Source organism: Carassius gibelio, chromosome A7 (assembly GCF_023724105.1).
Source record: "Carassius gibelio isolate Cgi1373 ecotype wild population from Czech Republic chromosome A7, carGib1.2-hapl.c, whole genome shotgun sequence".
Lineage (NCBI taxonomy): Eukaryota > Metazoa > Chordata > Actinopteri > Cypriniformes > Cyprinidae > Carassius > Carassius gibelio.
The window spans coordinates 36,802,280-36,828,234 of NC_068377.1; the positions used below are offsets into that span (position 1 = coordinate 36,802,280).

Genomic DNA, 25,955 nt, shown 5'->3' on the forward strand with positions numbered 1-25,955 from the left:
CCGCATGCGGTTCCAAAACACGATCGTGACCCTTTTTCGTTGGGACTGCATTATCCTTAAGAAATAAACGATGTGCAAATCCGGCGTCAAACTGGTCCTTGTTTGTAAAACAAGCATCTTCGAAATGCAGGGAACAAACAAAAACACTTCCACAACTCCGTTGATGCTCTGTAAAAATAAACTCCATCCACTGGTCCCTTAATGCTGTTTTTTCTTTGCTAATCTGTGCAGGGTTGTCTTGCCCTGGCAACCAAAAACACACTCCTTTTGTGACATTTCGCGACACTCTCGAATGTCTGAGTGAATGTCTGTGCACAGCCTCTCTCTGCTCTGCTATACGGGAGCGCGCGCTCTTCCGGCAGAAGTGCCTCAGGACCCATATAAGGAAATTCCGCTCCATCTAACGTCACACAGAGCCATACTCGAAAAAATACTCCTTCAAATGTACAACTTAATTTTTGAAACTTTGTCCATGTTTAGCATGGGAATCCAACTCTTTAACATAAACCTTATGTCTCACCTGTGTTTGAGTGTATATATGTGTCCAATTTAAGTCCTGTGTTCATAGATTTGCAATTGCTGAAGAGAGGATATCACAAAAGAGCTTGCTTTACATGAACGGGCCAACATTAGATGTCACATTGTGATTCCACTTTATTATGATCTGTCCATAATGTGTGTAGCTGTGGCATTGTAAATGAAGAAAATAATGCAGTTCGAGAACAATTACTGGAAGAACTTTGAAACAGTCTTTTTCAAGTAGAGAAAAAGAGCTCTAACAACTTAGCATGCACTAAAACGTAGCTAATATCTTCGAATGGATGTCTTTTTTTTCTTTTTTGTTCGTGCATTTCTGTGTAGAGTTTTGTCTCCTCCTCCCTCGTCTCTTCTTGAAGTGTGAAACGACTGTTTAAACACAGGAAGTGTCTGTTTTAGTGCACACAGCACTGTTAAAACAGACTATTAATGTGTCAGCATGGGGTCCAGCACACTGCTTCTCAAACTCTGTAAGTAAATTACAATATTTGCTTTTAATACAATGTATTCAGCTGAAGATAAAAGAATGGTTGTGCGTGTAAGAAGGTCTCAGTGCTTATTGTTTTATTTCTTGTTCAGATTAATGTGGTGATATGTGGATCAGATACAGAGTTTGAGAGAACATGTATTCATCTGTGCTGCATGTGAAAGATCAATATGTGCTTTTGCTTGGTTTTGTTATGAAACTCATTCTTATTTTATGCAGGACAATTAAGTCAGATGTATTTGTGTTATTATGAGTTTGTTGTTATATGAAATCATATATTTAAATAGACTCTCATTCAGAGGCTCAAAGAGTTTGAGAACAGTGACCAAACATGCAAGTTTCACTACGTTTCATTCTCTCTGCCCCTCTTATTGAAAATAAATTGGACCCACTTTATATTAAGTGGCCTTAACTACTATGTACTTACATTTTAATTAATAATTTAGTACAATGTACTTATTGTGTACATACATGTTTTTACATTGTACTTATATATATTTTTTAAAACTACATGTAATTACATCTGTATTTAATTTCTGTAATTACATGTATAATTACACTTTTGACCCATACTTTACACCTTAACCCACCCTTAAACTTACCCATACCTCCAACCCTCTCCCTAACCTTACCCCATCCCACCTCAATAGCAGCAAAAGTGTTTTACAATACAATATGAACACAAAAAGGACATTGTACTTATTTTTATGTAAGTACATAGTAGTTAAGGCCACCTAATATAAAGTGGGACCAATACATTTTCCACATAGTCCAATATTCTGTTTCTGCTGGAAAATACGTCACTAAACTGAAATAAAGTCAGCATCAGTTGAGGAGATTGTGAATAAGGAGTGAATATTAGTCCAAAAAAAAAAAACAATTATATGGTAACAGTTTATTTTGATAGTCCACTTTAGACATTCAACTAGCATCAAGAGGCTTTGCAACTACATGTCAACTAACAGTTAGTAGAGTATTAGTAGACTGTCTGCTTAATATCTTCTAACATTTTCTTTGTCAACTTGTCAACTTATACTAAGCCTAAACCTACCCCTAACACTAACCCTAAACCTACCCTAACCGTCTACTCTGAGAGTTAGTAGACATGTAATTACAAAGTTACTACTAGTCAGTAGAATGTCTAAAGTGGACTATCGAAATAAAGTGTAACCAAATATATATATATATATATATATATATATATATATATATATATATATATATGCGGTCCGCTCGAGATGCAGTGATGGTGTAAGTGACGTTGTTGCATTTTAATGTTTTGTTAGTCTAGCTCATGAGATGCATGGGCATGCTGTCATCCAGCTTCATGTAAACCTGAACTTCAATTTTTTTTCCCCTCAGACTTGGTCTGAATAATTTTGGGTCCCAAATTTGTAACAGTTTTACTGGTAGTCCACAGTTTGAAGAATTTTTGGGTATAATTTGTAACAGTAATTAATTTTGGTATCCTCACTTACATAAATGAACTACAGTGTCTAGCACAAACTAGTAAAAAAAATATAAAAAATAATATCTGCACAAAATTTTTGGTTTGACTGTATAGCCTATCCATCGGTTATTTTCACACTGAATTATGACCATTAAAATATATTTCACAAGGTTTTTTTGTTACTTTGTTCATTTTTATTATCTATTATTGGATCATCGTCTATAATTTATTCAAGCTGCTCCATTGCACCGTCTTAGAAGGCTACTGTAATGACGCGGTTTACTGTAATAATGTAGTGGACCATTATCAATGGTCCTCTTGTGGCCTCGGGAGACAAGACAAAAGTTTCCTTAAGACTTATTTAATCTACATTAAAAGCATAAGAAAGGAGATATTTGTTTAAAATATATTTTGTGTTTGACTACAAAAAAAACTACTTTAAAATATTTGTTTTCTTACCGGTTAAAAAAAATTGTGGTTAAATAATGATAATAAAAATCTATTGCTTTGTTTTAAAAAGGTTTACTAAAAATGTCAATAATTATCGATACAGAGTAATATGAAATATTATTAGAAGTTGATAAGTTTTTTAGCTATATCACCCAGACCTACCGTGCCTGTCTGCCTGTCTTTTTTTTCATAGCACCAACTTAAAGGGTTAGTTCATCCAAAAAATTAAAATTGGCACATAAATTACCCCCTCTCAAGGCATCCTAGGTGTAAATGACTTTCTTCTTTTAAACTAATCCAGTCGGAGTTAATATTAAAAATTGTCAATGATCTTTCAAGCTGTTTCATGGCACTCAGGTGTTGCACTACATCAGTCCAAAATAAGTTAAATAAAAAGTGCCCATCCATAAAAAAAAATCTCACACAGCTCCGGGGGGTAAACAAAAGTTTTCCATAGTGAATCATTACATTTTTGTAAAAAAAAAAAAAAAAAAAAACCTTTTAAACAGTGTACGCTGCCATCACTGTACATATGCCTTTATCACACTACCTCAGTACTGAACACAGTTTTTAGACACACGGTTTGGTTATTTCCAAAACTGAAAACTGCATTCTGAGCTGAATTAAGCTGCAGTATATACTTGGTCTTTGTGTTCATCACCTGAGATTGAGGGGTTTGTTTCAGCACACAACTGTACGACCCTCACTATGTCTGCAGTTTATATGTAAAGTGTGTAGAATTTCAGCTTCCGACACCTGAGGTGGACTGAGAACAGAAGTTTCTCCATAAAATGACTGACAAGATTTATTAAACTGTACAATGCATAATAATTATCAACCACAAGAGACCTTTCTTCAAAGCTTGATTAGAGGTCAGTTTGAATTAAGTTGGCAAAATATCCCTGGAGTTGCTAACTGTCTTACAATAACAGCTCTAATTGTGAAAACATTGTCACAAGATGTTTTTGATAAATTTTGGACACGGAAGGACCAGCGTTAAAATTGTAACTTAATGAGAGTATGAAGACCAGGAAATGAAAGTTTTCATCAAGTTTTGTTTTGGGTTTATGAAATGGAATAAAATAAATGATATTGTCCATCCTCTCAGGATACCTGGAATCAGTGTTATAAGTACATCAGGCACATCGCTTTTCCATTTTTGTAACATAAACACCATCAAACCGATGAGAGCTTTGGATCTTCCAATGTTTCTCTATGGCACTGAAACCTAAAGTTGTCTGAATCATGCTCGACTGCCATTGGCTCATCTGCGTTCAAGGGGAGGGGTTTACCGATAGGTCCCAAAGCTTGCCTACTCTTCTACTACACACTCAAAAGTGTATACAATTTCCTCACCAAAAGAGTACATAAAGGCGTATAAATCAACACATTAGGACGCAGCTTTTGTTTGAGTCAGTGGTGTCAATGGCTAACAGGAAGTGAAGCTGAGTGTGTCTCAAACACTTTGACCTAATTTGAGTCTGTAGTTTGTTTTGTTCCAGTGAAGAATCAGTAGTGTGAAACGTTAATCACATTAATGATAATATTTAGTTGATAAGTGTGTATGTGAGTGCCTTAATACAAAAAGTGGATTTTTAGTGGCATGAAAAGTGCAAGAATAAATCATTTATATATTCTAATAACATCTTACATGTTTTACAAAAATGTAGCATACACAAACAGGAGAAACAAACAGAAGGAACAATACAACATTGGTAGAAGAATGATAGTTATACTAATAGAAAAGCAAAATGCAAAAAGAGGGAACAAAATAGAGACAAGACTAACACAAAGCTTAAGAAACAAACTCTGTTCTGAACGTCAGTGTTTCAGACTGCTTCTCTATTGTCTGAGCAGAAGTGAATCCATCAGTGAAGAGACTCAGAGTCATGGGACATCATTGTGTGTGACTGATGTAGAATAAACTCTGGACATGTTTCAGTTTGTGATCTGCATTGTATTTAATCAATGTATCTGTTTTTCTCCTGCTTTTAGTGCTGATGTCCCTCATCTACTCTGAACTCAGTCAAGGTGAAACAACCGATTCTGGAATCACTGAAGGTAAAACATTCCTTTCTGGAATCCTTGAAGGTGAAACTTATTCTGAAACCTTTCAATGTACTGTTGAGCAGAGATGTAAAGAGTACCACAGGTGGTGGATGAGGGTATCTCCTCATCCACCACCAGTGTGCAGCATCCACCTGAATAATGCAACGGCAGCCATAGTGCACCAGAACGCCCACCACACACCAGCTTACTGGTTGAGAGGAGACAGAGTGATGAAGCCAATCAGCAGATATAAAAGTAAATAACTAAATTATAATTGCTTTTTATTATTTATAAATTACAATTGTAGCTAGACAATGGCCTATGGCTATGGTTTTATTAATACAGTCGTCTGATTTATTTTATAGTCTCTGAAGCATTCAGAAATGACACAAAAGAAAATGTTACTTCAATTAACCAAGGATTAGTTTTGTAAGGGTTGTGATGTCCACATGTATTTGTTGAAGAAATTATAGAGGCCTAGCATTTCTTTCTAAAAAAAGATGGCCAAAAATGAAAGATTAAGTGGATATTTTAATTAAATGTTTGGTCAATATAAATAAGGATTTGGGAATCATGTAAGTGTTTCAACATCAACTATCAGGCCTTTGGTGCCATTTGCAGGCAACTGTAATAATAGCCTATGTAATGTACATAAATTGTTTATTTTGTATTATGCATTTTAACAGTGTTATTCAATCATTATTAATTAACCAATCATTATTGCCTCCTTGTGTTTTATTTTTTTACCACAAAAATATTATCTGAATAACTTTGTAAATTATTATTTGAAACGATTTGACGTATCAAAGCCATGGTTCATTTGTAGTTACCATTGCTACAAGAACCATGATTTTTTTTTTTCGTAGTAAAATTTTCGCCTGTCTACTGTAAAACACATTTTTAATAATTGTCTATATGTCCATGTTTAAATGCTTATTTACATTTACATTACATTTACATTTATTCATTTAGCAGACACTTTTATCCAAAGCGACTTACAGATGAGGACAGTGGAAGCAATCAAAAACAACAAAAGAGCACTTATATAAAAGTGCTATAACAAGTCTCAGTTAGGTTAACACAGTACACGTAGCATGGGATTTAAAAAATAGAATAAACACAATGAAAACAGATAGAATAAAAAAGAATAGAGCAAGCTAGTGTTAGAGGTCTTTACACATACACACACACACAGACACATACAATTGTATAATAAATGAAAAGAAAATAGAATACAAAAAGATTAGAAAGGTAGTTGGATTTTTTTTTTAAGAATAGGATTAGAATATTGAGTGATAAAGTTAGAGGGTCAAATAAAGATGGAAGAGATGTGTTTTAATTTTAATAATTTGTTTTTTTTATTTACGTATACGTACGTATTAATATACATATAAAACAAGTTTTTTTTTGACAACTGGGCTGGTGCTCCCCTGGGAGTTGGGAGTTGGTTTTGAGACATTTAGTCTCAAACAATACTATACAATATTCACATTAGATGATTTTACTGATTTTTATATAGAAAAGGAGACATCATCTTTGAAAGCAAGGTGGACCCCTGGTGTTTCTGGGGCCCTATGCAGCTTGCGTATTTTACGTATAGGAAAAACAGAAAAAAATATTTAAAAAGGATTGCTGCATGGTTAAAATAAGCTACGCTTATATATATAAAAAAAGTGTTTTTAGAGAAAAAAAAATAGAAAAAATTGCATTTTATTAATTCATTCAGAAATAGCTGTATACCTTAAACATAGCTAGGTTATTTTTAGTTCCCCTCACGCCACAACAAATCCTTTTAATTAACAGTATTTAGAAAAGAACAAGAATTAAAAATATAAGAAACTAGCAATATAAACGACAAGTCATTTAGGCAAAAATGAAACTGAAACCAACGTTGAATCTCTCATTCGATATCATATGTTTCTTTATTTGCGATATATTTGAATACCAAATTATTATTTTTTATGTACTTCACATTCCAATATCCACGTAAAACTAAATGTTTTGCTTAACATTATGGCTGTACAGTGACAACACTTAATGGAACAGATATTACTACATGTTTAGACTGAGCAGTGTGTTTTTCTTCATGTTTGACTGACTGTATTTTATTATGATAATAAACAGGCTGTATTGTCAAGGTAGCAATGCTTAACTTTGTGTGCACATGTTGCACCGGTGCAATCACTTGATTTCTTTATGTCTCCTTTTAGTCATAAAGATAATCTGAATTGTAAAAGGCTTGCTTTTATTTGTGTGCATTCACAATAAAAACAAATCTTTGTGCTCTTGTAAAATAAGCCTAAAGAAAAATTGGATGTCACTTTCTGCCGTCTGGGTTAATTTCACGCAGCACAAAATTAACTGAAACTCTGCATAGGCTATGTGTTGCACAGTTTTACTTTCATTTTCTTAATTTATGATTTAAGTAAAAATATATTTCTCATGTAGGCCTATTTATTCGTTGTATTTATATAGGCCTATATATAGCCTAGCTTTATTATGTTTTTCTGTTAGTATTTTTAACAGGTCACAGCCACATCCTTTCTAATTTAATTAAATTCTAATTTAAAATAATCTTTTCGGTTAACAGTTAAAGGGTTAGTTCACCCAAAAATGAAAATTATGTCATAAATAACTCACCCTTATGCTGTTCCAAACATGTAAGAGCTCCTTTTATCTTCAGAACACAGTTTGAGATATTTTAGATTTAGTCCGAGAGCTCTCGGACTAAATCGTGGGGAAGTCGTGGCCTAATGGTTAGAGGGTTGGACTCCCAATCGAAGGGTTGTGAGTTCTAGTCTCGGGCCGGATGGAATTGGGGGTGGGGGTAGTGCATGAACAGCTCTCTCTCCACCTTCAATACCACGACTTAGGTGCCCTTGAGCAAGGCATCGAACCCCCAACTGCTCCCCGGGCGCCGCAGCATAAATGGCTGCCCACTGCTCCGGGTGTGTGCTAACAGTGTGTGTGTTCACTGCTCTGTGTGTGTGCATTTTGGATGGGTTAAATGCAGAGCACAAATTCTGAGTATGGGTCACCATACTTGGCTGAATGTCACTTCACTTTCACTTTCACTCAGTCCCTCCATTGAAGCTGTGTGTACGGTATACTGTCCACATCCAGAAAGGTAAGAAAAACAACATCAAAGTAGTCCATGTGACATCAGAGGGTCAGTTGGAATTTTTTGAAGCATCGAAAATACATTTTGGTCCAAAAATAGCAAAAACTATGACTTTACTCAGCATTGTCTTCTCTACCGTGTCTGTTGTGAGAGAGTTCAAATCAAAGCAGTCTGGATATCCGGTTCGCGAACAAATCATTCAGTTCACCAAATCGAACTGAATCGTTTTAAACGGTTCGCATCTCTAATACGCATTAATCCAAAAATGACATAAGCTGTTCACTTTTTTAATGTGGCTGACACTCCCTCTGAGTTCAAACAAACCAATATCCCGGAGTAATGCATGCACTCAAACAGTACACTGACTGAACAGATGTGAAGAGAGAACTGAAGATGAACACCGAGCCGAGCCAGATAACGAACAATAGACTGACTCGTTCACGAGTGAAGAACCGGTTGCATCGGTGTTCGGATCACCAGTAGTTCTTTCAGAGTGTTCGATTCAATAAACCGGCTGAAGAAAACGGTTCACCAGTTCTTTTGCGCTCGAAGTAATGGCGTCATTTGCGATGATTGCCCTTGATTCAAGCCTTCGGTTTACCCGCGCTCATAAGACTAGCACAGAATCAGTTCAGTTCAAACGCTCCGTGTGTCGGTCTGCTTCACGCTGAATCACACATGCGCAGTATCATCAGCTCCTCATATCACGTATCGGACGCGTTTGACAGAAACGGTTCTTCACTCGTGAACGAGTCAGTCTATTGTTCATTATCTGGCTCGGCTCTGTGTTCATCACAGCAGTTCAGTCAGTGTACTGTTTGAGTAAATGAATTACTCCGGGATATTGGTTTGTTTGAACTCAGAGGGAGTGTCAGCCACATTAAAAAAGTGAACAGCTTAAGTAATTTGTGGATTAATGCGTATTATAGATGCGAACCGTTTAAAATGATTCAGTTCGATTTGGTGAACTGAATGATTCGTTCGCGAACCGGAAATCCAGACTGCTTTGATTTGAACTCTCTCTCAGAGACACGGAAGAGAAGACAATGCTGAATAAAGTTGTAATTTTTGCCATTTTTGGACCAAAATGTATTTTCGATGCTTCAAAATATTCTAACTGACCCTCTGATGTCACGTGGACTACTTTGTTGTTGTTTTTCTTACCTTTCTGGACATGGACAGTATACCGTACACACAGCTTCAATGGAGGGACTGAGTGAAAGTGAAAGTGAAGTGACATTCAGCCAAGTATGGTGACCCATACTCAGAATTTGTGCTCTGCATTTAACCCATCCAAAATGCACACACACAGAGCAGTGAACACACACACTGTGAGCACACACCCGGAGCAGTGGGCAGCCATTTATGCTGCGGCGCCCGGGGAGCAGTTGGGGGTACGATGCCTTGCTCAAGGGCACCTAAGTCGTGGTATTGAAGGTGGAGAGAGAGCTGTTCATGCACTACCCCCACCCACAATTCCGTCCGGCCCGAGACTAGAACTCACAACCCTTCGATTGGGAGTCCAACCCTCTAACCATTAGGCCAAGACTTCCCCACGATTTAGTCCGAGAGCTCTCGGACTAAATCTAAAATATCTCAAACTGTGTTCCGAAGATAAACAGAGGTCTTACATGTTTGGAACAGAATAAGGGTTATTAATGACATAATTTTAATTTTTGGGTGAACTAACCCTTTAATAATCGGTTAATGAGAGTCGGTTGTCGGTTAGGAAAAATAACCAAAATGAACATCCCTAGTTACGTCAGTAATGTCTCAGCGCAATTAATATCGAATAATATTAACTGTAGGCTATAATAATTAAGTAACGCTGTGTACAGGCATCCGAAATTCGGACTCCAAATTTCATTCAAATAATTATTTAAGGTTAATATAGCAAAGGAAAACTGTTCAGCTTATGGGAAAATTTTCGTCTGTTTTCATCTGGGCCTATTTCAGGAATGGGCCTAATGCTACAGCATCAATAGCACCCACCTTAATCTGGCCCTGCTCTCACCCCCTCAAGAGGTTTCATAAAATGCTAGGCCTTATGGCTTCATTGTGCCCAGTGCTAAAGTTGCTGTTATGAATGCGGCCCTCCAGCACTGGCTGAAACCACGGGTCCCAAATTGCATGTCCTCATTGACGACTGATTATCAGGGTAGATCAGGCCTGTATAATGGCCCTGCCCCTCTGAATGAACACTCAGTGGATGGAACGGGGAGTTCCCCTGGGAATGGTCTACAGGAAGAAAGTGACTTCGACAGATGCTTCCAACGACATTTAACCATTTTATTTATTTTATTTGACCTTTATTTAACCAGGAAAATCTCTCTGAGATTAAAATCTCTTTCACAGGAGAGTCCTGGCCAAGAATGGACAGCAGTTACAGTCACACTTACAAATTGAAACAACAAATGTACAATTTAAAACACAAACAATTACAAATCAATGAGTCTTCTTCGAATGACCGAATAATAGATTAAAAATGTTCCATAGGCAACAAAGTTTGTAATTTCAATTTTATATTTAGTTATATGAGACGCAAAAGATAATTTATCATTGATAGTGATACCAATATATTTATATTCTTTCACTAACTCAATCACATTACCTTGCAAAGTCTGAAAAGGAATAAGATTGTCTACCGCCTTTTTCGAGCTTGAGAATAACATGTTTTTAGTTTTATCAGCATTCAGAACAAGTTTTAGTGTATGAAGCCGTGACTGAAAAACATCAAATGCCGCTTGAAGTTTAATCAAGGCTTGCTGTTTTGAAGGTGCACCACAATACATAGCAGTGTCATCTGCGTAAAAATGTAAATTAAAGTCTTGATTACCATGGTCAATACTGTTTATGTAGATAGTGAATAAAAGAGGCCCTAACACAGATCCTTGAGGGACTCCTGTAACAATCTCCAATAGTCCTGAATTTTTGCCCTCAGCCTGAACACATTGGGTTCTATTAATTAAATAATTTTTAAACCAAAAAATAACATGTTTTGATAAGCCAACACTCCTTAATCTATGCAGCAATATCTCATGATCCACTGTGTCAAAAGCCTTTGATAAATCGATAAAAAGGGAAGCACAGTAATCACCTTTATCAACTAATCCAATGATGTCTTTTAAAACTTTCATATTGGCTGTAGTGGTACTGTGTTTTTTGCGAAACCCAGATTGATTACTAGATAGAACTTTGTGAGCATTCAAATAACAAGTCACTTGATCACTAATAAAACTTTCTAAAATTTTGGATAGAACACAAAGCTTAGAGATTGGCCTATAATTATCTAGTATAGTAGAGTCTCCCCGTTTTAATAATGGGATAACAAAAGCTGATTTCCAGATTTCAGGAATAACACCAGTATCTAATGAAAGATTAAAAAGATAAGTTAAAGGGGTCGAAATGATATCAGCTGCCATTTTCAAAAAGATTGTTTCCACACCGTCGGGGCCTGGAGATTTGTTTATATCAAGCGATTTAAGTGCTTTATGGACATCAGTACTCTTGATGTGAACAAAAGAGAACTCTTCCTTTTTAAAATTAGTTTCCGCACTAACAAAGTCATTGTTTGAGGGACAAAGATTGAATGACTCGAATAAAGACCCAGAATCATTAAAATGCTTATTAAAATGGTTAAGTATTTGCTCTTTATCAGAAATCACAGTGGAATCCATATTTATACGTGGAGGAAAATCGGATGATTTTTTGTTCCCTGTTGTTCCCAAATTTTTTTAGGGTTATTTAAATTAGTCGTAGTTTTTGCAATAAAGTAGTCGGCTTTAGCATTCCTGATGGCGACAGTACATTTATTTCGAAGCTGTCTAAAACAAGTCCAATCAGAATCTACATTAGATTGCCTAGCTTTTGCCCAAGCAATATCCCGCTCACGTATAAGAGTAGACAATGCTCTAGAAAACCAGGGGTTACTCCTGCCTTTAACTCTAAATTTCTTAATTGGTGCATGCCTATTAAGAATTGAAGTAAGTCCATCATAAAAATATTTTCAAGCAGACTAGACATCGGGGATGAGGGGAATCCTTTCCCAGTCATAATTAGCAAGGTCATGGAGAAAACATTGCTCATTAAAATATTTCAAACACCTTTTTGTAATGATACGTGATTTCTGTTTAGGTAGTTTTGTATCTCTAACTATGGCGACAACACAGTGATCACTAACATCATTTGCAAATACAGAAGCAAATGAATATTTGTGTGGAACATTTATAAAAATAAGATCAATTAATGTTGACTTTTTATAGTCCTTCGAATTTGGTCTAGTGGGCGTTTCAACTAGCTGAGAGAAGTTAAGAGTATCACAAATTAATTTAAGACCATCAGAAGCTGACTGCAACCAATTCACATTAAAATCACCCAGTGTAAGAAGCTCCTTATAATCCAATGATGTCACTGTGTGCATCAGAGATGAAATGGTGTCATTATTAGTTGAAGTAGGTCTATAGCATCCAACTACTGTAAGATGTACAGTTTTAGAAACGATAAGAGTTAAAGCTAATAATTCATATTGTTTAGCCACTGATTCAGAAAGTAATACAGTAGCTTCAAATCTATCCTTGATATAAATTGCTACCCCACCTCCTCTTTTTGGCCTATCGGCCCCATGGACAATATAGCCATCGATACCAATAGCTTTGTCCGTAACGGATTTATTAAGCCATGTTTCAGATAGTATAACATCAGCATTGGTATTTTTTACCCAGATACACACCATGTCCAACTTAGGAAGCAAGCTTCTCACATTAATATGAATAAAACCCAAACCTGATCTAGATTTGAGATCAGTAGGAACATTAAAAACTGAGGTACTGTCATTATAAGGTCCGGGATTTGGTAAAACATTGCCAGATATCAACAACATGAGAATTATAAAACTCCGTTTTCTAACTGTTTTACTTTCATTTTTGACAGATGGTGTCAAACATGTAGAGTGGTTGACGACACTGATTTATTTTCCTGCATGAACTGACTTTATAGAGTCCTCATACACAAAATTTGAAAATAACAGCTTTAGTCGACAGTACAGAAAAATATGAATGTTTGTGTATAAAGTTACTCCAACATCTATCCAATTTGTCCAATTTAAAACTGTAGGGGTATCGTAAAACGAGTCATACCTGTAGCTGAAGTTATCCAGGTCGGATATCAAAAGGAGTAAAGCTAACAGAGCCACTCGATCAGAGAATGTATACTGCATTGCCAAACCATGGTCCACATTCAGCCACAAAAATCAAAGTATAATCGTCAATCTCCCAAGAGATGCATGCCAAAATCCACCGCGTAGTGCGTGCGCGTCCGCCTCGACGAAATCAACCGGCCGGGTCCCAGTGGCCAAAGCCAATCGACAACGCTGTCCACGGAAATTCCCACGGAGTCCACCGAAGCACCACAGCGCCAACAAAACACCGAACTCTCAGTCCCAATCCAGAGTCACACCCGAAGGACAGCAACAAAACTTGGATCAGGAGTAGAACCACCGACCCGTGCAGACACGCCCAATTCCAAATGCACTGATCCGCCGCAGAGACACAGCATCTCCGCCAGGCCGCGGGCAGATCCAGGTAAAGTTGGAGCGGATGTCAGTGATTTCTATTGTAAAACAGGCCGAAACATAAGAAGCAGGAGTGTTTTACCATCAGCAGTGACAGCATGTCTTCACCAGTGTTACTTACCAAAGTAGAATGCCAAGCAGCTCAACAACCACCAATTGTACTGCAGCAACAGGCTGGGTAGGACAAAGACATTACATTACATTACATTTAATCATACGCTTTTATCCAAAGCAAAGACAACGCTCTGGAGAAAGCTCTTGGGGGAACGATTTTCTCCATTAATAGAAAGTGGAGAGCGGTCTGCACATCAACTGCCTCGAAATGCTGGTGGTATGGCGGGCCTGTCAAACATTCCTACCAGACCCCATGGGATATAAGGTCCATTCGGAGAGCATGATGGTGGTGTCCTACATAAATCACTAAGGGGGAATGTCCTCGAAGTGGCTCCATGTACTAGTAGAGCGCCTCTTGGAATGGGCCCAGCTCGACTTACATTAGCTGAGAGCAGCACATGTTGTTACGAAACAAGGTCTAACCTCTTCGCCTACTCCCTGCCTGCGGGTGTCGCTCTTGGACAGTGTTTTCTCTACTTCCTGTTGGCTTTCTGTAGCAAATCGAAGCTCTGTGTAGCTGTTTTTATTTTATTTTGTCTCTAGAATCTTTATCTTACTCTCTGTTTTTTAAAGTGTTTTTCACAAGTTCATAAAACAACCGCAGTAAGAATATTTCATCAAGCACAGTGAGTAATGGCTTCTCCTGCTATTGTTATTTGCACCTCTTGCCATATGTACAGTTTATCTATCTCTGTCGCTGATGAGGGATTCACATATGATAAATGCAGGGAAATAGTTCGGCTGACAGAGAAGATTTCAGAATTAGAGACACGCATCCAAACTTTAATTGAGGACAGTAAGAATGTTAGGGCTCTAGATACGGCTTTGGATGCATCTAGGTCAGGGATACCTATACATTGTTCAGTTCCGGAAACAGAGCCCCTGCAGCAGTGCAACTGGGTGAGGCAGCGTAGTCGTGGGTCAAAACACTGCTCTTCTGTTCCGATCAAAACATTAAACAGGTTCTCCCCACTCAGTGATGCACCCACTGAGAAACCTGATGAAAGTGCTCTAGTTATTGGTGATTCTATTGTACGGAACGTGAATATAGAGACACCAGCCACCATAGTCAAATGTTTACCGGGAGCCAGAGCGCCTGACATCTTGGCAAATTTAAAAGTGCTGGCTAATGCTAAATGTAAATACAGTAAGATTGTTATTCATGCCGGCGCTAATGATGTTCGACTTCGCCAGTCGGAGATCAATAAAAATAAACTTAAACTGTAAGTCCTCCTGTTTATAATGATATATGGCATTGATGCTGACTGCTAGAATAGATCTGAAAACAAAGAAAAGTCCAGGTGTGTCAGGCGCCCCAAAAATGTTCTTGGTCTTTAAGGGTTAAGATATATTAGATTTAGTCCGAGAGCTCTCAGTCCCTCCACTGAAGCTGTGTGTACGGTATACTGTCCATGTCCAGAAAGGTAAGAAAAACATCATCAAAGTAGTCCATGCGACATCAGAGGGTCAGTTTGAATTTTTTGAAGCATCGGAAATACATTTTGGTCCAAAGATAACAAAAATTACAACTTTATTCAGCATTGTCTTCTTTTCCAGGTCTATTGTGAGTGTGTTCAGTGGCGCTGCTGGTGTGTTTTCTAGCATGCCCAATAACAAAGAAAACACGTCAGCATGGGCAAAAGTCAGCAGTCACAGGAGTCGCGCTCACAACAGACCCAGAAGATAAGAGAATTCTGAATAAAGTAGTAATTTTTATTATTTTTGGACCAAAATGTATTTTATGCTTCAACAAATTCTAACTTTTTCTTACCTTTCTGGATATGGACAGTATACCGTGCACACATTTTTAATGGAGGGACAGAAAGCTCTCAGAGTAAATCAAACATTTATTAAACTGTGTTCCGATGATGAACAGAAGTCTTACGGGTTTGGAACGACATGAGGGTGAGTTATTAATGACATCATTTTAATATTTTGGTGAACTAACCCTCACCAGACAGTCAACAATACTGGAGTGACTCGTAAATAATACAAATAGTACTGGTCAAGAAATCATGTAGTACTTGGATGAGCAGTGAGTTATTCAATTTTTGAGGTTGTTATCTGGGAATAACATACCGCTGGATGGCGTGATTGACCAATCAGAATCAAGATGTGTAATAATCTTTTATAATGTATTCTGATAACTTCTTTCATGTGAAACAGACCACATGCATGGCTCAAACACATATTCTGCTACATTGCTTTTATCTGAGCTTATCATTTTTAATTCAGTGAAATTGATTAAAGAAGACCAACTTTACATAAAATATTACAGCATAGTCTTCATAAATTTACAAATTTAGCATAAAAAGTCTGTTTCACTAGTTATACTGAAGGTTTATTGCATGTAAAAAATTATTCCGATGTTGTTAATGTTGTGCAAGTTGCTATTATGTGACATGTGAATACAAAATAACATACATGTATAGACAGAATATAAATATTGATGTTTTTTCAGTTTGTTTATACATATATACACACATATACAGTATTTACACAAACTACAAGCAAACCATATATCAAATTTAACGCTGTGTTGTTTTTTTTACCTAACAATGTTGTGATTTAGTAGCAGTAATCATAATACTGCAATGCTTTTTCTTCTGTGTTTATCAGTAAAAGCTGTAGTGAAGGTGTCTCCAGATCAGCGTGTGTTCAGAGGAGAGACAGTCACTCTCACATGTGACATACAGAGAGGAGAAGACATTCAGTGGATATACAGCTGGTTTAAAGATGGTTCTGTCATCCCAAACATCACTGAGAGAGTCTACAACATCACATCTCTGTCTGATAGAGCTGAATACAGCTGTGAAGCAAAGATCAAGAGTGCTGCTGTTACACTGACTGTCTCAGGTGAGTCTTCAGATTCACGTTTGATGCTTATTTAAATCAATATTTGTGGCTTAACACTTTTCTTATACTCTTCTGCATCAGCTACATATCTGTTCTTATAAGATGACTTAAGGACTTCATTTTTAATCATTATTTTTTCAAATCCAGAATGACCAAATATGTTTCTTTATAATACAGATACAGTACAGATATCAGTGATTTTGATACTTGTTTTAAAGAAGTGAATACAGTAACATTTGCATACAGGACAGTCATTAATGAGAGTAACCGCTGCATTTAATAAAGTCACAATTAAACAGAAATAAAAAATAAAACATTTTACAGACGTTTACAAAATAAAATGTTAATTTCATGCTTACATTAAGTAAACTATAGGGCTCTGTTATTTCCACAGGAGGAAACCAGTCATAAAATGGGAATTTACTGTATAACAGTGGTGTACAAAGTACACAAATCAAGTTCTTGATTAAAAGTACAGATGCGTATAATATAATTTTACTCATGTAAAAGTAAAAGTACTCCTTTTTTAATTTATATATTTTATAAAATTAAGTAAAAAAGTACAGAAAGATAGATTTAATATATTTTACTTAATTTAATTTTATATTACAACATATTTTTTATAATCCTTCTGCTCAAAATGCCTGGGATTTTCCCCCCCAAAAACACTATATGGAGTCAAGATTTTGTTGTTGTTATGGACTACGTTGATGAGAGTAATGTTCATCCGATGTACCTGAGAGAAAACACATTTGACCATCTGATTTTCACCAGTAAGAAAAAGTGTGTTGTTTTGGAGAACATCACATTTATATATGACATGAGAATAAGGCCTGAAGTTAGGAAAAACATTTTTAAGAAAAATAAAATTATATATTCATAATGATTTTTTCTACTCAAATCTTGTGTAAAAATCCCTTGTCCAAATGCCCCCAGAGGGCAACACTTATCACTTTGATAATTACTGTAGTTACCATGTTCTGAACATCACATCCTTTCTTTTTCCCTCAGATGTAATCTATTCAGGTGGTTAAATAAAAATATTTGTTATTTTATTTTTTTAAATTTACATTTACATTTATGAATGAATTAATGAATGAATGAATAAATGTATTATTTTTTTCTTTTTTCTTCTTCAGAACATGATCATTAGTAACAAAACATATTTTAACAGAAAATAATAAAATTTAAAGTCTCAGCATGTTCAAAAGAAAGAAGAAAAAAAAAAAACAAGATAGGAGAAGGAAGAAGCTAACTTATATTTGCCTTCCCCTTTTACACATCTAGCTTTGAAACGGCTACGGATTACTCTTGCAAGATATCATAATTTATCCTTATTGAGAAAAAACTTAATCATTTGAAGTACATTTATCTGAAAATAAATCACACTATATAATATAAAATAAAATAAAAATTTAAATATATGCAAAATGGCAAGAAACAGACTGTGTGGTAATTCATATCAACCTCTTGAAGAGGAAATGAGACATTGATTGCCATTGATTGAGAGAGATTTCCTCTCCTTCTTAAATTATATCTACTATCTCTTTCCTTAAACCATTTTTAAATATTATTAGGAAGTACTTTGTTTTTAGCTTTGTACATAATTTGTGTGTTCTTAAGATCCACTAAAATTTTAATGTTTGTAATTTAAAAAATAAATCATTTGTATGTAAATTATAGCCAACATTGCAAACTATTCTCATTGCCTTTTTCTGCATAGTGCATATCGTCTTTAGGGTGGTTTTATAAGTATTGCCCCACACCTCTGTACAATATGACAAATAAGGAAAATAAAGCGCGCAATATAAAATATACATTGTTTCCTGGTTCAATATGTGTCTCACTTTACAAAATATACCAGTGATCTTTTCCAATTTAGAACTAATGCAATTGACTTGTGGTTTCCAGCTGAGCTTATGGTGTTATCACACACTTCAATAGTTAAATCTTCAGGAATTCTACGTTTCCCAAAAATCATAAATTTGATTTTCTTTATATTAAGAGATAATTTGTTTAAATCAAACCACAATTTAAGCTTAACCAACTCTTGAGAGACAATCTTCAACAGATGTTGGAGATTATCTCCTTCGCAAAATATATTTGTATCATCTGCAAAGATTAAGAATTTCAACAGATCAGAAGTTTTGACTATCATTTATGTATAATATAAATAATTTTGGTCCTAGTATTGAACCTTGTGGTACACCATATATTGTATTTTGGAGCTTTGACTTTACCTCTCCCATCTGCACAAATTGTTGTCTATGTTCTAAATAGCTTTTTATCCAATTTAGTCCTATTCCCCTAATTCCTTATGTTTCCAATTTTTGAAGCTAAATGTGAGGATCTATTGTATCAAAGGCCTTTTTAAGGTCAATGAATACACCTTTAGCAAACTTCTTATCATCAATACTAGTTGTTAATTCTTCCACCAGGTCAATTAGAGCCAGAGATGTAGAACGATTTGATCCAAAACCATATTGACTATCAGTTGAGATCCCATGTTTATCAATAAAACTGTCCAATCTGGTGGAAAATATCTTTTCCAGAATTTTAGAAAATTGGCCTATAATTAGTGTAAAGATTCTGTTCACCAGCTTTAAAGATAGGAACGACTTTAGCTATTTTCATCTTTGTGGGAAAAAAAACGAATTTCAGAGAGAGATTGGAAATATATACTATGGGATCTACTTTTACTACAATTAATTGTTTAATTATAAACATATCAATATCATTACTGTCTCTTGATGTTTTATTCTTAAAGTTATTGACAATATCAAGTACTTCGGTTTTATCAGTGTCTCTCAAAAAAATAGTTGCTGGATTTCTTTCTTCAAGAAATTGGGAGACATCGCCCTCTTGTGGAGGGATTATGTCATCAGCCAGATTAGGGCCTACGTTCACAAAGAATTCATTGAAGCCAGCCACGACTTCATCACTATTTTTAATTATTTTACCCTTATCAATAAATTTGTTTGGAAATCCAATACTTGTTTTTTTCCTTCTGATAATTGAATTTAAAATGTTCCACGTTTTACGCAATCATTTAGCAGACGCTTTTATCCAAAGCGACTTACAAATGAGAACAATAGAAGCAGCCAGGTCAACAAGAGAACAACAAAACTATACAAGTGCCATGACAAGTCTCAGTTAGTCCAGTACAGAACACATAGCCAGGTTTTTTTTTTTCTTTTTTTCTAAGAATATGATAGACAAGAAAAGAAAAGGTAAGTGCTAGAATTAGTTGGATAAGTGCTGTCGAAAAAGATGAGTCTTTAGATGTTTCTTGAAAATGAGTAAAGACTCAGCTGTACGAATTGAGATTGGGAGGTCATTCCACCTGCTGGGCACAGTCCAGGAAAAGGTCAGTGAGAGTGATTTTGAACTTCTTTGGGATGGCACCACAAGTCGTCGTTCACTTGCAGAGCGCAAACTTCTGGAGGGCACATAAGATTTAACCAGTGAGTTTAGGTATGTTGGTGCCGTGCCAGTCTTGTAGGCTAGCATTAGTACCTTGAATTTGATGCGAGCAGCTACTGGTAGCCAGTGTAACCTGATGAGGAGAGGAGTAACGCTGCATTCTGGATCAGTTGCAAAGGCTTGATAGTACATGCAGCATTACAATAGTCCAGTCTGGAGAGAACAAGAGCTTGGACAAGTATACCAAAATAATACCAAAACCAGAAATATTTAGAAGCGATGCAAATGGCTATGCATGATGTGCATTACCATAGTAAACATGACAAATAGGACCGTTTGAAGAAATCAGACATCAGCTTTTTATTCTGATAATTTTCTGATAACTTCTCTTTACTGATGAAATGATGACGTTGCATGACGTTGTTTCTGAGAGGTGTGTAAAGGGTTTTAGTGAAGCGCAGTGGAGCTTCTGGCCCAACGGTGGAAACGCAAAGCTATTTTGGCCTCTGTGCTACAGGTCCAAGGTTATTAGCCTCAACCGGCCCGTTTGAAGCCCTGGCTCGCACTGGCCCAACAGTGGAAAAGCGGCTATTTTCTGGCCTTGCTGTATTATCATTAAAGGGAAGAAAACTACAAATGATTTCAAACCTGCAGTGAGACATGACCTTGCTAAAGTAGCAGGTAGCTAACATTTCATCTTTAGACCAGGACATATCAAGTTCAGACTTGTGAATGATAACAGAGAGAAAAACAGGAAGATTTAAATTTTTGAAACTGTGACAGGCTTTCATCGATAAATTGTAGCATGTTGTGAAGTACCATCCATAGCCTGAATACACTGATCTGCACACAGGTTGGTCTGATCTACAATGATCTGAATAAGTTCATCAGAAATGAACAGCTCAATTAAGTCTTTAGCTTCTATTGAATCAAGAGCAGCAGCATCACGACAGGTCCAGGATTCTCAGTGAAGGGATGCCAGTTCATTTCATGCAACTCATGACAAACAGGCTGAAGATCTTCAACTGGATGGTTCACAGCGCCCCTGTCTGGTCACCAGCAGGACCATGTTGATTAGTGATGGGAGAAAATAATCTTTTCAATTGCTTCACAAAATGATTCAGTGTTTCGAGTTGCTCGAAATCTGACATCTGCTGGTCAAAGCTGTGTAAATGCAACAAAACATTTTAGAAACCCATTGCAAATGTGTTATTGAAATTATTATACATTAAATGCAATTACAATAATAAAATAATATAAATAATATAAAATAATAAACTGGCCAATAAAAGACCATTAACTGCTACTCATTCTTTTAATTACACAAATTTTTCATTAAAATGTCTACAAATTCATAAAACTGGTCCGGGATCAGGTAGAAGCATGAAGCTGGTTCAGTGGTTCGTGGCTGGGGGTTATCTCAGTGAACTCACATGATTCATTTAGTGAAATCATGGGATTTTGGCAGTTTGATACATGCTCCGAACCACTGTTTCGATACAATTGAAAAAGCGGCCAAAGCTATTGTTGTTGTGCTTCATGTGTCTGACCTCTGCCTTGTTGCTGTGTTCTACCTGCTGCATCCAAAAATTTAGTCAGCTGACTCGCTGTCTCGCTGTCGCATCAGAAAATGACTTTGCAGGCAGAGTTTTTGCATGAAGGCACCTCATGAAACGGATTTCAGACAGGCTTCTGAGGTAGAGTAATGGTTTAATGATCTACAGCAACATATAGAGAACTTTTTCATTACTGCAATATTGATTTCTTGCTAGAAATTACATAAAAAGTGGAAAACGTTGATCAAAAACACATTTACACGCAAAATGACGACCGGCCCTAATTTACAGATGGCACCTTTTTTTTTTTGGCTTAACTGTCACAGGATGGAACTCACAGGATTGTGGGATATCAAAGGCAGATATGCTGCCTTCAAAAATTGGCCAGATGAAGGCATCTCAGGAGACAGGAACTGAAGCTAACATTGATTTCGGACGTGCCTTGATGCCTTCCTACCTTGGAATGCATCCTCTGAAGGCAGCATTTTTCATTTAGCAGATGCAGAATAATTGAAATTGCATTCAATAAACAGAACTATGGTGGCTGAGAAGTGCAAAACAAATCACAATTCTGAAAACAAAATAATAAATTACAAACACAGATGCAAAACGAATGGTGCTGTCTCAAACTATACCTAGCACTTCCAGTTTGTCTGATTTGCTGTTGTGTTTTCTGACTTGTTATTTTGTTTTTTTAGATTTGCATTTGCATTTATAATTTGTTATTTTGTTTTCAGACTTGTGATTTGTTTTGCACTTCCTGGCCACCGTACAGAAGACACAAATGTGTCAATATATGTATTTACACACTATATGCATGGTTGGACAAAGATGCATCAAAATAAACTACTGTATTTTTGTATTTTAAAAATATTAAAAATTACTTTTACAAGGGAGCATAAAATATTTCTGCAAACCGTCCATCAGTTGGCCTGTTTGATCTATCCCTTCACCATTACACATTAAACAATGTTTGAAAGCAACAGCTTTTCTCTGACCGAGTCATGCAATAAATCTGACATAGGCAAACAGTTAACCAATCAAATATTCACACATCCCTGTGATCTCCCAGATGAAGGTTAGTTCTAAAGTAACCAACAATTTAATGTTTAATAGTTTGCGAATGACTCCTAATTGTATCCTAATTTAGCCACATCTGCCCCACAGAAGAGACTGTTGACAAAGGAATTGTTGAATAAAGTTTATATTTTTGATTTATTCATGTACAACAAGTATTCTCATTGCTTGATAACATTACAGATGAACCACTGATGGCAGATGCCTATTCTGACTATGTTTTTCATACTTTTCTGGACCTTGACAGTGTTATTTACTTGGCAGTCTATGGGACTGTCACAAGCCTCCCCGTTTTTACCCAAAATATGTTAAATTGTGTTCTGAAGACGAACAAAGCATTTACGGGTTTGGAATGACATGGGAGTGTAACAAATTAGCTCATATTTAGATGAACTATTGAATTCATCATAACAGGTTATTATTAATCTTATTCATCCTCAAGAATTACTTGTAGCATTATAACATTAATAGTACAATAAAAAGATTTGTTCCTCTGCAGGATGGACAGTGTTTATCATTAATCAAAAATGATTTTACTACTAATATATTCCTTCCAGAATACGTATTAAAACCAGAATTTTAAAGTGACCTCGTCCCGTGAGCAGCAAACACAGACAACCAAGTGTGAATACATATGGATGTTTATTAAACTACACTACAGTGGAACATGTAACATCTGACTAGACACAAACATATACACATTAAACATGAAAACATGAAAACATGGATAGAGAGAACAAGTGAGAGAGAGAGAGAGAGAGAGAGAGAGCGCACTGTAGAGTCAGAGAGAGCTCAGCGCAAGACAGTGGAAAGTCATAGTAGTATTTACTCATCTAAATCACAACCTGTCAAGAATCATCAAAGAATCTCATCACATTAATTATAAGCACATCTAAATAGTTAACAAGCGTTTACTTGTCATTTCATCCATGGGTTGCCTGCTCCGAAGTGAATCAACAAAGTTGCTGAAAATTGCCAGAAGAACGGATTCCCTCTGAAGGGGAGTCGCAATATTTCCATCTCCAGGGAACCGCAAGTTAAAAGAAGCACACTTCCTGGGAGTGGAAGAGGTCCCTGTAACACCCATTTTGGTTAGATTGACCAGTCACAAGGTGTATAGTTTCGGCGGGGAAGTGTTTCTTTGTCCCTGTGACACATCATTTGCATGCTTTATCACATGCTTCCTGAATAATTGGTGTAGTTTTACCCAAAATATGGTATAAATAGTATGGTGCATTTCATTATTACATAGAGTACATCAAGGTTTGAGGAATAAAGACCAGATCATTTTGATACTAAGAATGAATCATCTAGAAGATGTTAAATCAAAGATACATTCATACGCCTGAATATTAGCATTTAGAGCTTAACTATTACAAATAAACAGTGGTAACTAGACTAATGTAATAAGGAAACGCACAGATAAAACATGCATACTGTATACCAGATACATTTGTAACTGATTAATTGTTGTCTAGATAAAGACAATGTTTTTATGTGTGTATTTGTAAGTGTTGAGGTGGTCCACTGGTCAGCTAGGCCGTGGTGTCTGGCCCTGAGGGTCATTAACATATCTTTGAAATGTGTTTGAAGTCCGATGAAGAGGAGCAGAGTGTTGCTATTTAACATTATCTTGATAGTGGGGGGAAAACGCTTGGCAATTTAGCATCCATAAAGGTAGAATGTGAGGCCATGTCTACGATTTATATGCAAATGTCAAACGGCTAAAATGAATTTCTATGACATAAAGTCCTATTGATCTTACATTATCCTAAGCTGAAGCTACAGGGTTAAGTGATTAATGACAACGTTTTCATTTTGGGGTCGAGTATCCCTTTAAAGCACAACAAGTTTCTCAGAGCGGCTCACAGTAAATGGTGCTGCTCCATGCCAGTTTATACTATTATCCCAAGGTAACGTTAATTGTGGGGCTGCTGCTCTGAATAACAGTTTTCAAGAACATTATTTAAATTGGTAAACTATTTAGCCTAGGCTACTAAAATGAACACCAAAACTTAACATGAACAATTAAAAATTATAGCAATGTATGCAAAATAATAATAATAATAATAATAATAATAATAATAATAATAATATGGAAAAGCTGGCAGCCTGCATGTTTCTTACCTTCACCACCTTCTTTCACTGAAATAGCTGTTTATATTTTTGTATTTTTGCACAGATTCACCCAGATCTACTCTGACTGTGACTCCAGACAGATCTGTATTCACTGGAGAGAGAGTGAGACTGAAGTGTGTGATTGAGTCTGATCACAGAGACTGGAGATATGAGTGGTGGAAAGACAGAGTAAAGTTACAGCTGCCTGAGCGTTACACTGTAGACAGAAACACTCTCACTATTGAAGGATCTAAAACATCTGATGAGGGTCAGTACACGTGTAGAGGACAGAGAGAAGGAAGATCAGTCTCATCACAATCAAGCTCTGTTTCTCTCTCAGTGAAGGGTGAGTTTAATATCACTGTCCTCATAAAGAAACCTATTTGACATTATTGAAAGTTTATATTCTTAAATTATGTAAATGTTGTGCACTTTTAAATTATGTAATATGTGAATTAAAGAACATAAATAATGACTGAATATACACTCTTTAAGATAAATGGTTTTAAACAGTACTGCAAAATATATATTTTTATGAATATTATTAAATTTCTATAGTTAATATTAGTTTTATTAATACTATTTGAATACATTTTTATTACTATTTCTTTTACTCCGCTGTCTGCCTGGTCTTGAAATATATTCTAGCTTCATAGAAACCACAGCATGTTGTGTAAATTAGGTATTTTATTTTATTTAATGACGTGAAATTCTAGCAAAAATTATAGTAATCCATTAGCTAACCATTATTATCAGAATACTTTAAAACATGACAATTGACACTGAACATAAATAAATACTTAAAGTAAAACTAAAATAGAAACAGAAATTAGTGTAATGAAGACCATGTCCAGTGAAATAATGTATCTTCACCGTCCTCTATGATCCATCTTTATGTGTGTTTTAGTGTGATTGAGTGGCAGTTTCTCTCTGCAGATGAGGAGTTTGTAGGATATGACAGCATCTGAAATACACAACTGAGTTTAGAGTTGTCCATTTGTTTGTAAAAACAATCATGTCTATGAAGGCCAAAAGCATAAAAATGGACAGAATGTGTCGAACACAGTACACATAGCAAGGTTTTTAATTATTTAAAAAAAAATAAATAAACAGAATAAAAATTAGATATAAAAGAAATAGAACAGACA

General features: G+C 36.0%; 1 protein-coding gene across 1 annotated transcript in view; it reads left to right on the forward strand.

Annotated features, from left to right (window-relative positions):
* Positions 1-976: 976 nt before the first annotated feature.
* The window catches only part of LOC128017540 (Fc receptor-like protein 5), a 240,785-nt gene continuing 215,806 nt past the window's right edge, over positions 977-25,955 (forward strand). Inside the window, exons 1-3 of the mRNA XM_052602944.1 lie at positions 977-1,007; positions 4,920-4,985; positions 16,397-16,633. Of these exons, the coding sequence (XP_052458904.1) occupies positions 977-1,007; positions 4,920-4,985; positions 16,397-16,633 (334 nt within the window). The remainder of the gene's footprint in view (positions 1,008-4,919; positions 4,986-16,396; positions 16,634-25,955) is intronic.